Source organism: Maniola jurtina, chromosome 18 (assembly GCF_905333055.1).
Source record: "Maniola jurtina chromosome 18, ilManJurt1.1, whole genome shotgun sequence".
NCBI classification, from domain to species: domain Eukaryota; kingdom Metazoa; phylum Arthropoda; class Insecta; order Lepidoptera; family Nymphalidae; genus Maniola; species Maniola jurtina.
This window is the reverse complement of record NC_060046.1, coordinates 10,130,754-10,145,009: the sequence shown is the minus strand read 5'-3', so window position 1 is coordinate 10,145,009 and position 14,256 is coordinate 10,130,754. Positions and strand designations below refer to the sequence as shown.

The window sequence follows — 14,256 nt, the reverse complement described above, 5'->3', positions numbered from 1 at the left end:
ACATAGAGCTGATGCTTTTGTTCTGAGATTATGAGCTTAATATTTAGTACTTAGATAGAAATTATACAGAATCATTCTCAAAGGTTTATGAAGTCTGTCAACTTGCACTGGGCCAGCATGGTGGGCCATGGCCTCATTCTGAGAGGGTTCTGGGTTGATGATGATGATGATGACCTACAGATCGAACCGCTGAGTCCAGAAACTAAAGACATGGAGGCTCATTTGATTTATATTATAGCGTAAACCCTCACTAACAAAGAATTATGTATGAAAAATTTCATTTCATCTATGGTTACATATAAATTTCTAATAAAACCTTGGTAAGTATATAATTTGATTTCTCAACGTTCTTTTAAAACAACTTCTTTTCCACAGAGGCGTAGCTGTGATTAAAGCATAGGTTAATTTAATAGGTTATATTTGGTTAATTACAAGCTAAAATGGGAATTGCTGTATGAGAATGCAAATAGGTAACTAAAAACATAATATGAAAGATATTTTGTTCGGTAGGTATTGCCTTAAATAAACTTTTAGTAAAATAAACTCATAAAAGTCCCGATGCAAAGCACTTTTGGAAGAAAATACAAGAATACAAGATTGGAACTGAGGCGGTCGGGAGTCAAGGGAACAGCTGCTTATCAAACTACGAGATCGAGAAAAATAGTGCAAGAGATAGCCGTCTAAAACATATTAGGTAGGATTCGTCCAAGTAGGTAGGTAGGTTTTCTGACAACGTATCAGCGAAAAAACTGTTAAAAAAAATTCTAAATAAAAAAATGTTTAAAATGGTTATTTTAAATAAAAATACATGTTTCAAATATTTGTGTTAACTTTTAACGACTGTTTTAAACTTAATTCTTTTAAATAATGCCAATTTTGCTACGTATTGAACAAAGGCGTGGCTACGTTTCAGGAGCTTCTATTTTCTAGGGAAACAATAGAAATTGGATCGATCAAAAGTGTATCTGACCTCAAAATGGCTATAGACAATTTACACTTGAACGAACTTGGTAGTAGGTAATTCAGATAGTTTTAAATCCCTATATTATCAATTAATAACATTCTATGAATGTATAAGTAGGTACTTCTACGTTCTGTAAATTACTTGAAGTTATGGCATCGTTCACTGCGACTTTTTACCCGACTACTTGTAACGAAAGGGTACAGCCACTACATGTGCGTATCTAGAACACGATTCTGAATCGCGACAGTAAAGTAGCGATACAGAATTGTGTGTGCAGTACAGTACAGGCCAGCGACGCATGGCTACAGCAGCTGTATCGTGATCTTTTTGCGGCTGTATCCCTGCAAAATGTCGCGGCAGGCGATGTCGCACGTTCCAGTTAAAAAGACGTAAATCTGAAGTGCAAGGTTACATTACGAACTGTCGTGCCAAGGCTACGTGCCTAGATGTCAATCTGACAACTTGGCACGTAGTTACGTAGCACGTACTAGGTAGCCAAGGTGACAGATCTTCGTCTGTGTTGGAACTGACTGGGAAGCGTTCTAAAGGGGTGCCGCGCGTGTGTCGGCAAGCGCCGGCACAGACGAAGTCCATACTGATAGAGTTTCCCTAACTTGTAAATAACTACAAAATTGACATTGGCTAATCTTTGTAAAGCCAGACGAGAGAGAAAAAAAAGGTTGATTGAGACGACCTTTGACCGAGACTATAAAATGACGATAAATAAAGCTCGCCTGTAATAGGATTATGGGTTAAATAGACAACGCGTGCGGAAACGTTAATCTTATTATGGTACTAGGGTGTAGTTTAGTAATACCGTTAGTGTACCATAAGCCTTATAAAATCTGATGGCACATCGACCTAAAGTTAATTTTGGACTTCGTAAAAAGACGCTATTAAATTCTAAAACTTATCAGTTAATCAGTAAGTAAATATTTATGTATAATTAAAACGATTATATTAGGTATAAATAAAATCGACCAAGATCCGGATAGAACTTGATAACAAACTCTATATCTTATTTTATCTGTTATCTTATTTTTGTGGCACCAAATAAACAGTTTTTTTTTTCTTTCTTTCTATATGGAACTCACCCGCAAAAACGACATTGTTTGTTTATAAAATAATTTTAGTTCAAGTAAGGTAGTAAGGAGTAACGAAATACGAACTGTGCAAGATCAACTTGCACTTGTCTGATTGTTCGTAATTCGTAATAATTTATCGCTAGCTCGAATAGAGAGCATAATAAGTGACATATAATATGTAAACGACTGCATTTATCATTTTCCATTAAAAAGGACCATTCGACCACGGCATTTCGAAAAAGCATCACTTTTCTTTCAAGATTTTCAACAAGTACTAAATACAAGTTTCAGGAGCAAAAAGTCTAGAAAAGAAAGTTCTGTGTACTGGAGTGACTCTTGCTCTTTAAAAACATTTTGTTGTTGAAATAAATTTCTAGGAAAGTCAAAAATAAAGACAGTTTTTCCTTCTGAGAAAATGTATTTACTTTTGAAAATTATTTAGTCATTTCTTCTTTGAATGCTATTGTCATTGTATACTTTTAAACTATTAAGTATAAGTAAAGTATATATAATTATTTACATGGGTGGTGATTTTATATTAAACTAGCGAACACCTCCATCTTCGCCCGACGAAAATATTAATCACCTGGTTATTCCTTATCTACATTTAAAATGGGTTCAGCTATCTAGGTCGGGTTGGACTTTAATGAGTCAGACAATAAGTGAGTCAGGACTTTTCTTTTTTTTTAAACTGTATTGATTCTCCTTCCATGATTGGCAGCTGTTAGGATGTCATGGATAAACATGCATCATGTTTTTTTTACCCGACTACGGCAAAGCCGAAAGGAAGGGCTATGATTTTTTATACCCTTTCTTATAAGAACTTTAATTGTTGAAAATATTAAAATAAAAATTAAAGCTAACCTTATCTAACTACTGTAAGAAACATCATTCCCGCGTCGAATGGAGTGGCTGCATTTCCGTGAATAAGTACCTAGTTTAAAAAAAATTTTGGCTGATAGATATATTCATCTGGGTTATTCACCGTTAGGTACAATTTAATCGTTATCAGCGTTAGATAGCAACCGCAAGTAGGTAACAATAAACAAATAATCACACACTTTTCCCGTTATTATACGTTTTGAATCGCTGATGATTCAAATGTAGAAGTGTCATTACATTATACGATATATCGGAAACGCAAGCCGATCTGATGTCGCTTAATGTAATATTTGCATAATTGTAGATAATATTATATAGAGCATTTGAAATATTTACGTTAATCTGTGATTTTAAAAAATCGTACAAATACGCATGACCCTGAAGAAACAACGGTGCAAGATTTTTTTAGCATCAGTAATATTGTTATAGTATAAGTTACACTTTAAAAAATCGAAGCGTCCGATGCAGCAGAAACTCGCTGCTGACATCTTAATATAATATGATTTTTTGTTCTGAAGAATATTTAAGTGTGCCTCTTGAAGCTCTGGTGAATCATCACCAGTGAACGCGTTATGTTTATACAAAAAGTCACATTCGAGGCGCATTCCTATCATTGTGGTTATAATTAAAGGATGAATTTATAATTGCAATATTCATAGATGCAGAGAAAATTGTGTGGTTCAGCAATCTGTAAGGCTGTTCAGGTAAATTTGTCGTGTATTATAAAATTTCGATTTTAATTACATTCAATCAATTAAAGAATTGACCTTCTTGCGTTTACTGCTGGTTTTCTCGAGAGTGCGCCATCATACATGGCCTTCCGCCTTCGACTCCCTACTACCTTCTGTAAGTCCAGCGTCTTGGAGGTCACCCTACACTGCATTTCCTAGTACGAGGTCTCCACTCCCTACGAATACGTCAGCCCTAGCGGTCACCAGTTCTGCGACAGACATGGCCAGCCCACTGTCACTTCAGCTTGTTAATTCGTTGAGCTAAATCCGTCACTTTGGTCCTTCTTACAGATTTCCTCGTCACGGACTTTGTCCCTCAGAGAAACACCCAACATAGCTGACTCCATAGCACGCTGAGCAATTTTGAACTTTAATTATTTTGCATTATCTTTACTTATCCAATATTTCATGCCTCCTAGTACCATATCAACCTATAGCGATCCAATGAAAGCTAAATATCTGATGATGAAGTTGGATCGTATCGAATAGTGTAAAAACGCTCCAAAAGTACTCGTACCTATGTTTAAGATTATTGTAAGTATATAAGAGTGAACCATTTCACTCGGTCCATTCGTATCAACACATTCTCAATAGCACATAGTGCATTTCTTTTGTTAGCTACAAACTACACTCGCGTACAATATGAGGGTCTGCATTGTTCTGCCCATGTTAGTGCTGGCCGCAATAGTGGTGGAGTGTTCGCACACATTCATGGGCACCAACGTGCACAGACTGCTGGTCTTCCATCGCGAAGTGAAGTACAGTGGGAACACGTTCACCAAGCGTATAGAGTATCTGAACTACACTATACCAGCTACCTTCGGTTATGCACGGACTATTCAGGTAATTTTTAAAAATATTTATAATTTTTTTTAAAACGTGGAGAGGCAGGTCATGTTTGTCGCAGAACCAACGACCGATGGGCCAGACTGTTCTGGAGTAGAGACCACGTATCGGTAAACACAGTGTAGGATGACACCTAGCCAGCAGAACTGATGACCTGAAGACGGTGGCGGGAAGCGGTTGGATGAGGAAGGTGGAGAATCGTTTTTCTCTTTAAAAGGTCTTTGTCCAGCAGTGGAAGCATACAAGCTGATGGATTGGATTGATTAGTAATTTTTTTAATAGTTTCGTGGTATGAGGACGGACTGAAATCCAAAATTCAACGCGATGGATTATAGGCGAACTGTTACACGGACTATTCAGATAAAGTGGGTGTAGCAATGTAATAATTTTATAATTTTATTTATTCAGCATTTTATCGTCGTCTTTCAACGCATCACCAGCCCACTACAGAGCACGGGTCTTACCTAAGAATGCGAAGGGTTTAGGCCATAGTCTACCACGTCCGGATTTCCTCATTTAAAAGACTTCATTTATGGAAATACTAGCTGATGCCCGCGACTTCGTTACCGTAGATATAGGTTTTTAAAAATCCCGTGAACTCATTGATTTTCCGGGATAAAAGTAGTCTATGTATTAATCCAGGGTGTAACGTAAACCGGAACGTAGTCGCGTCACTTCACCGCTCTCGCTCTGACAGGTCTATGCCTGTCAGCTACTATCGATGGCTAAATTAACTCTGGACGTGCCAACGTACTGATTTCACTTTACAACGTACATTTTGTGTTCTAATTTTGTGTATTCGGTCTCTCTGTGTGTCATTTGGAACCCTAGTCCCTTTATAAGTTTGTTAACAGAGCTCTCTCCGTCACTTACTCCATACAATCGTAGTTCCCATTTCATTTGAATATTAAGCAACCAAAGTCCATGAAATTTTGCAGACATAGTCTAGAAACTAATATCTGTGTCTGTGGTGTTTTAGATTTTTCTAAAAATATGTAGTTTTAAAATTACAGGGGCTCAAAGATTTGTATTTTTCTTTAAAAAAAGGCCCAACTTTGTGCTCGTTTTTCTAGACAACGAAGCAATTTAATGAAATTTGGAAAAACCACAGACCTAGAAAATTTAATGAATATTATGTAGTAAAAAAATTATCGTTATATATTTTATATTGTTATAATTATGTGGGAACTACGAAAACCAGAAATTACACCCAGAAATCTTGAAAATTTCGTGCTGTCTCGATTTGTGCAAGCGGGGTGGTGAAGTGCGGGGGACGACACGTGAAACTGACAGAAACTGACAGTCTAAACACACGGGCCACATTTAGACTGCACCCAACGAAACGAAACTTGTCGATAGGTCTAACTAAATACACTGGTACATTTCAACTTGCGTTAGACGTATGCGTTACCTACCGTTATGCGTAGACGTTGCCTGTAGATAAAAATATGTCTCATGTTTGCTGGCAATAGCGCATGCATCAAACCCTGCAAGTTGCAACTCTCTTGCAACCTATTCCTCACGCAATACGCACAGCTTTAATATTATAATTTTTGACAATGTATACTATATGTAATGCCATATCACAGGTCACTCTCTGATTTATTGCTAACAATTTACTTCCAAATGCAAAGAAATCTAAGTGTGTTGAATTCACACTGCCCAATACCAGGACCTTAAATGACATAAATTCATTGATAAATAATCATATGTTGAAAATAAAGGAGAACCCCGTGTTTCTCGGTATAATGTTAGATGCAAAGCTTCTATGGAACACCCACATATCAACACTTGATGGTAAACTCGGCTCTGCTGCTTACACTGTTAGAAAAAATTCGACAGGTACTGACGTGGAAACTGCAAAAATTGTATATTTTGCTTATTTATACTGTATTATGTCTTATGGACTCTTGCTATGAGATAAAGCGGTAGATATTGAGAAAAAAATGTATTACAGAAAAGGACAGGACGTGCAATTTATAATTTAAAACCGCGCGCTGCCATACAATAAAAATATAAGGAAATAAGTACCTTATCTATTATCTAATAGTAGCTTCTAAATATATTTACAACTAGCTAATGCCCGCAGCTTCGCTCGCGTGGATTTAGGTTTTTAAAAATCCCGATCCTTTCATTTCCCAGAACAAAAGTTGCCTCTCCGTAATAGCCCGTCCCCGGGATGCAACTTGTTTCTGTATCACGTAAGAATATTCAAACGGATGATCCTTTTCAAATCCCGAGGGAGAACCAGGATTTAGGAATGCAATTTCTTACAGCATCAGGGTTGAGGTCAACGACAAAGTATTTACTTGGTATTACCTTCAATATCAATTAATAATCGACACTTTTTAAATCCCATTAGCTTTAGTAGTCAGGTCCCCTGCAACATCAGGATTGAGGAGTTGGAATCCAAATTTTTTATTGAACAATGTCGCAAACTTTCTTTATCGATTAAAAAAACTAGCCAAAATTACGCAGTTAGGTTACCTGCCAAATTTCATGGTTTTGAGTCAACGGGAAGTACCCTAGAGGTTTTCTTGACACACTCGACAGACGGAGAGATAGACAACAAAGTGATCCTATAAGAGTTCTGTTTTTCGCTTTGAGGTACGAAACCCTAGAAACGTAGGAACGGCATTCCGAACCAGTGGTAAATTTTTCTGACCAAAAAACACTTTGAAGTTTACCTAAAAGTTTACAGGAATAAAAATTTATCATTGTACTCCATTCCATTTCATTCTATTCCATTCTGTTCAAAGATAAATAGATTATAAAAATATTTGTCACCGAAACAATAATTTACGATACATCAACCAATATCAATTTTACTGATGACAATCTGACTATTACCAAAGTGAACGACTACTTTCATTATTGTTGGAATACTGGCATTACTTTACATTAATACTGTATTTATCAACCAGCCACTATCTCTTCTGTACTATTTTTAGGGTTCCTCACGCACCGAAGGTTCCGTACTCGGGTATTTTTCATTGACATTTGCACGATATATCAAAAAACATTTAAGTATGCATAAAAATAAATGAAAATCTGTTTTAGAATGTTCACGTAAAGCTCTTTCATATGATATTCCACTTGATATCTTACTTTGAAAATTGAACTAATTATTTATTTGTTAATGAACACATTTTAATATTTTTTGTGATGTAACCACAAATTCACGGTTTTCGGATTTTTTCCTTTACTTTTGCTATAAGACCTACCTACCCGCCAAATTTCATGATTCTAGGTCAACGGGAAGTAGGTAGGTATCCTATAGGTTTTCTTAACAGACACGACACACGGACAGACAGACAGACAACAAAGTGATCCTATAAGGGATCGTTTTCTCTCTGGAAGTACGGAATCCTAAAAATATACTAATACTTGAAACTTTTTATTTGTGCAGGGTATTCTCGCTTACGACCTGAACAACAGTTCGTCAGCCAACGTGACTGCCGGCGGCCTGGGGTACCCCTTCGTATCGCTTCGTATGAAGAGCGAGCGAAGGAAAGACATACGATACGATGTGTACATTTACGCTTAGACCGAGGAAATGTACTTGACTAAACTAAAGCACTTATAGAATAAAAGCAATGAATAATAAAATTAAGTTAAATTTCTAAAAATTAAGTAACAAATATTTATTTTATTTTCTCCCTTTACATAAGGTCATAAGTTGAACTCGCACACAAGGGGTTCAGTACTATCGTACCAGAATAACACTTTTTAATATATTTTTTGTGCTGTACTCACAAATTCACGGGTTTCATTCAGATTTTTCCTTTTAGGTACTTATGCTACTTACCTAATTTCATGACTCTAAGTCAACGGGACTCTATAGAGTTTGATACCCTTGACGAGTCTTGACAGACAGAAACGCAGACAGACGGACGGACAGAGAACGAAGTGATCCTGTAAGGGTTCCTTTTTTTCTCTGGACCCTAACCCTAAAAAGTCCCTAAAAAAGAAAATAACCCTAAAAAAACTAAAAATACAAAATGAATGTCGCTATTTAAACAACTGATAAGCATTACAGTATGCTTTGGTAGGGTCACGGACAAGTTTTATCAAAAACACTATTTTTCAACATGAAACGATGTAATGCGGGTAAGTACCTACCTATTTCGTAAAGTAAAACGTATTTTACGGAGGATAATAAAGTTGGAAATTTACTCCACGAGACAGAGGTCGACAGGTGCCGTAAAAGCGTCTGCGACTTGTAAGGCCTAGCCCGCACAGCGATTTTTCTTCTCGCAATTTTTACTCGCGCGATTTATTTTCAACGTGAGCCATATTGGCTTTTTTTATCTCATTTATCTCTTAACATTTGATTTAATATTAAAACACAGGCGGTTAAAGGGAACCGTGTGCAACACATATTACTTCTATTGACGGTTAAAGTTTAACCGATGACCGTAACATAACTTTAACCTCCTCTCATGCAACTGGAACTTAGGGAGTAAGGAAAATAGCATTAGTATTTTCCTTAGTTTATTATATCAAAGTTTACGTCGCAAAAGACAATTTGCGCATACTAGTTCAGTATTTAAATTAGGTTAGGTTTTAAGGTAGGTTTTCGCCTTTCAATGCCATAAAAATGATCCTAAAGATACCTAATTACCTTTTTGAAGAACTCAAATTTTTTCTTAACTTTTAATAAACTTAATATTACTTTAGCCCATTAGTTTTATTGGAATTGGATGCAAATCGCTCGGGAACAAATCTTTTAATCCTCTTATCGCAACCAAATTAATTATGGCTCGATCTCCATTAGGAAATGAATTTTAATACACAGACAGACAGAAAACAAAGTGATCCCATAAGGGTTCCATTTTTTCCTTTTGAGGTACGGAACCCTAAAAAAGAAGTAGGCACCTAAATTATCTATTAGGAAGACACCTATAGACTAGATTTTTTAATTGAAAACTGATTTGCTCTTTACATTCAACTTTAGTGATAATTATGTTCTCACTAGGTAGGTAACTCTAGGTATATCGTATCTATTTCCGATTGTAAATATGTATGCGACTACCCAGACCCTTTACGCCCTGTGAAATAGGAATGTTAATTTTGAGGAAGTGAATCTGTTTTCCTCATTTGAATAATTCTGCTGTTTGTTTGTTGTTGAACAAAGCGGAACAGCATGTGGAACTTTAGATCGCTTATCAGAGCTTTTTGTAAGAGAATTTCGTTTATTACTTTGACGTTTGCTTGTGGCATCGTACGCATGTAGAGTCGAGGTAGGTAGTCTTTTAAGGTCGATTTACACCAATTGCGTTATGCAGCACGTACACGTGACACGTGCGTAGTGAAGCGCGTAAACCTCTAACACACTGGGTTACGTATACGTCCGCGCTTTACGCAAGCGCGTGCCATGTTTCATACAGTTCCATACATTACAGCGCAATGGTACGCACTACGTCTACGCTTACGCAGCCTGTGTGAACGAGTTATAACCAAGTTTTAAAAAGGAGAAACTGAGTGACATATTAAAACAGCTCGAACTGTTATTATGAGTGACATATTAAATTAAAGTACAGCTCGAACTGTTATATTTTATTGTTATGTTCGAGTTCTACCTATCATAGGTAAAGTACCCATTACAACATGTAGAACTATTTCTTAACTATTTCTTGTTTGTTATTCATTTAAGCTTACCCTATTTGTTTAGTTGATAACGTAAATGTGTTTCAAAAGAACATGAACAAATAGTAAATACACTCCTGTGTACATATTGCCGATTGCGTATTTTCGTTGCGTGTAATGAGGATAAAGGCTAAACAACCTAAACTACCTTAAAAAATAAGGTTTAGCCGTTTCCAAGATTAACGCGTTCAATCAGACAGACAGACAAAAATTTTAAGAACGTGTGATTCAGTTATGGTACAGTTTAAATAACCATACGAGCTTAATAATATGAGGCAGTTATTTCTAAATTACAGACAGATACTTCAATTTTTTTAGTTAATTAATTAATAGGTATAGCTATAACGAATATCCTGTGGGTTTGTAACATATTCACTGACCTTTACAATACATAATACAAAACCTACTTAAACAACCACAATAGGTACCACACAATAGGTTACATAGTGAAGGACGAAAGGACCTACGCAGGATTATAAGCAAGGCCTTCGTATAAATAAAATATGACAAAAATGTTGGAAGCAGATGTCTGTTGCTGTAATTGGGAGCAATTTATATTAAAATATTTTTACGTCTGTAAGTAGGATTTGATTATTATAAGCGGAGATAGCTTAGTGTTTAAGAATTTCAGCCTCTTATTTGGGAGGTCCAAAGTTTGATCTCGGGCACATTCATTTAACTTTTCGGATTTTAATCACTTGCTATGACGTTGTGGGAAAACATTGCGAGGAAACGGAGCAAAAAGTAAACGAAATCCATAGATTGAACATGCTAAATACCTATAGTTTAAAGACCTAGACCCTAGGTAGCTACGTAGCTACTCGATACTATAAATAATTAAATAATTCGTTTGTTGTCACGTCAGTCATGTTAAAGTAAAAAGTAATGAATAACTTAGTCTAAAAATAAAATAATAAAGGAAGAACACTTGAGCCCTCTCTTTTCCTACTTATACCTAATTATCCACTAACTACCTGTTTGTTTGTGAGTTATGACGAATCTACAGGAATCTATAGTAAAGATATGACTCATAGTCATAAAATCAATTGTTACCTAGGTAGATAGGTACTTAGATATCGCATGATGAGCACTTTTTCCAATCGTTTCAAAATAATAGTCAGTGTAATGATTAATCACTTCAAGTACCTATCATACAATTAATTTCATAAATGATAAGCATCACAATGATTTCATGGAAAATGTGCAAATATCTAACTCTATGTACCTACCTATTTACCTACATAAAAATTACTTACTCTCTTACTTGAACTCTATCAGAAAAAATGTCATTTTCTGACCTGGGTCATCTTTTATTGTATTCACAGCCCACCTAGTGCTTAGACCTTTAATAACCTAGACTATGAAGTAAACAATTAGTACCTTATAAATAGACTTTAAAAATAATCGGATTAAGTAAAGGGCACGGATTAGCAAAACAAAAAAGACTATAACCATATTACCACCCACGACACTGGCTGCTCTTAGAATAGTTCTAGTCTATCTATAGAGTATGCTGCATGAATTATGAATCTGGTTCAGCGCTCATACTCTAGCATTGTATAAAATCATACAAGTATAAAGTTATAAGCAAAATTACATCGTTCTCGGAAATCATATACCTACTATTGCCGTCATTACTAATATTATAAATGTGAAATATAAATGTGAATTTTGCTCGTTTGTCCTTCAATCACACCGCTAAGGAGCAATGGATCGACGGAATTTTCGGCATGGATAGGAAGACGGAGGACTGACCTAGGCTACTTTTTATTCCGGTAAATCAAAGAGTTTCCCCACGGGATTTTTAAAAACCTAAATTCACGAGGGTAGTCGCGGGAATTATACTTAGTATTTATACATAGTACTTAGTATTTAGTAAAAAAGAACTTACATATGTACTTGAGTAGATATTAAGTAACCAATATGTTTTGATATTTTTAAAACTAATTATGTACTTACATAATAAATTAGGTATAATCTTTCTCTCATTTTCCAAATAAAATTCAGAAGACGGTCTATTGTACCGCGTGCCGTTCCAATATACCTAAGTACGTAGCATTTCCATTTTCCAAATCACTAGACTATGACGTAAAAGGCCTTTCACTAATCAATCCAAAGATACAGAGAATGTGATGAAAGAAGAAAACCCAACAAAAACATTTTATACAAAAGTTACATTGGCTCGAGGCACATGAAATAATAATAAAAGCATATTAAGATCTTGCTAAAGGCAGTTCAAAGATGTAGAGAGAGACCAAATGTGATAAAATAACTTCTTAGAAAGTTCAAAAAATATATAAAATAGGTACTAAAATATCAAGTCCTTGAGGAACGTGTAATTAATGAAAGTTTAACAAGTTTTTTCATAAAATACAGAAAATACAGAATAAAGAAATACGCGAAATTTCATCTTAAATGCCGTCTAGAATTCTCCAGAGGCCGTAGAATTAAAACTTGTAGAACAAATCGGTAAGAGGTTCCAATAAGAGGTACAATATTACTAAGCGTTATAACTATTGATCGCAAAATTAATACAGTACCATTCTATATTGTCACCACAAACCCCAATAGAAAATGTAGTCTAATTAAAGAAACTAATGTAATAGTTAACGTAGAGTCATTACAAAAGATAATCATCACCATAATCAAGTTGGATTAATAGATACATGCTTCACCATAATGGACTTTGTAATTGCGCATCATTATTGGATTGTTAGACTTTATAAAAACTGTACATATATTCATACAGAGCTTAATTCTCTAAAAAAAACAGCATAAAACCTTATTCTACGAGTATGTCGTACCTACTGGCTACTACTTTGGTTGAATCATAGATATAACAGTCATAAGATGGTGTTTGCTATAGAGTGTATTGAATCATTAAAATCTAGAAATGGGGAAAAAACCAACTAATCTTCTGTAAACAACGTAGTCTTATTGAAAAATAATTTTCATGATGTTTTATTGATACTTATAGGTATATTATTTCTCCATAATTGACTTTGTAATTGCGCGTCATTATTCCATATAGTCACCTATAATTTGTAAAAACTATAGGTACTCCTTCAGTTTATTGTTTAGAAACAACAGCAGAATAATTCTGTATGTAGCTACAAAATTGTTTTACTCTCAACTCGTAGATATAAGATTCATAAGATGGGTTTTGCTATGGTGTGTATTGCTTACCGGATTCGATTGGTGCGATGTCCGGTCCATCGCGAGGTGAAAGGATCTTCATAGTGATCGCTCCTGGCAGAACGCTACTTGAGACCGACACCTTGAAGCTTTACTTCAAACGAGAACCAAAGAAACCGTGTATTTCTATATTAAAACGCGAAAATCGTATCACCCAACAGGCTGTTGTCCCTACTGCACTATCGATTATATTAAGAGGGTAGTCGCGCACGCGTTTTGGGGGTTCCCACGCACATGCGCTGGTCTATGCGACGACGGAAAGACGTCATTTGACAGTTGACAGCAGTAACGTACTTCCTTTGTCAGTATCTGAAACCTTTGAATGGGGCTCTGTTTTCCATGCCCATTCATCTAGCATTCATACAGGTTTCCTTCGGGGGTAACTGTACCTTGTTGTTGCTCTATAATGGATTCTATTCTAAAGCTAACTATAAAAATGCAAACAGCGCATCCTTTATCATGATTATATCATTATCGTAATGATTTTGTCAGTATTTCCCTAATATTTTGTATAGTAGGTAAATAATATTATGTTCTATCTATAATCATTGGGTTATTTTTTCTCTCGTCTGGCTTTACAAAGATTAGCCAATGTCAAGTTTGTAGTTATTTGTAATAAGTTAGGGAAATTATACAAGTATGGACCCCGTCTGTGCCGGCGCTCACCGACACACGCACGGCACCCCCTTAGAGCGCTTTCCAGTCAGTTTTAACAAAAAAAACACTTCAAAAAGGCAAAGCACGCCCGCCAGCTAACACCAACACAGACGAAGTCCCAATCATTGGGTTATAGATAGAACTTATTTTACTATACCAATTGGATAGAACATAATGAGGGAAATCGTGGAGGAGGCCAAGAACGACAAAGAGAACGTATAGCACAGAAGAATAAGTAAGGTATGTC

At 35.7% G+C, this 14,256-nt stretch overlaps 2 protein-coding genes across 3 annotated transcripts in view; one reads left to right on the top strand and one right to left on the bottom strand.

Annotated features, from left to right (window-relative positions):
• LOC123874665 (synaptotagmin-4) overlaps positions 1–13,553 on the bottom strand; it is a 31,353-nt gene extending 17,800 nt beyond the window's left edge. For both annotated transcript variants that reach the window (XR_006797964.1, XM_045920165.1), the window contains exon 1: positions 13,344–13,553. Coding sequence is in view for 1 of the 2 variants with exons in the window: in XM_045920165.1 (XP_045776121.1) it covers positions 13,344–13,395 (52 nt within the window). In the remaining variant the exon portion in view is untranslated. The remainder of the gene's footprint in view (positions 1–13,343) is intronic.
• On the top strand, positions 4,212–8,141 carry LOC123874667. Its single transcript, XM_045920168.1, has 2 exons — positions 4,212–4,505; positions 7,918–8,141. Exons 1-2 carry the CDS (start codon positions 4,305–4,307, stop codon positions 8,053–8,055), a joined length of 339 nt encoding a protein of 112 aa, XP_045776124.1. The 5' UTR covers positions 4,212–4,304; the 3' UTR covers positions 8,056–8,141.
• Positions 13,554–14,256: the final 703 nt, after the last annotated feature.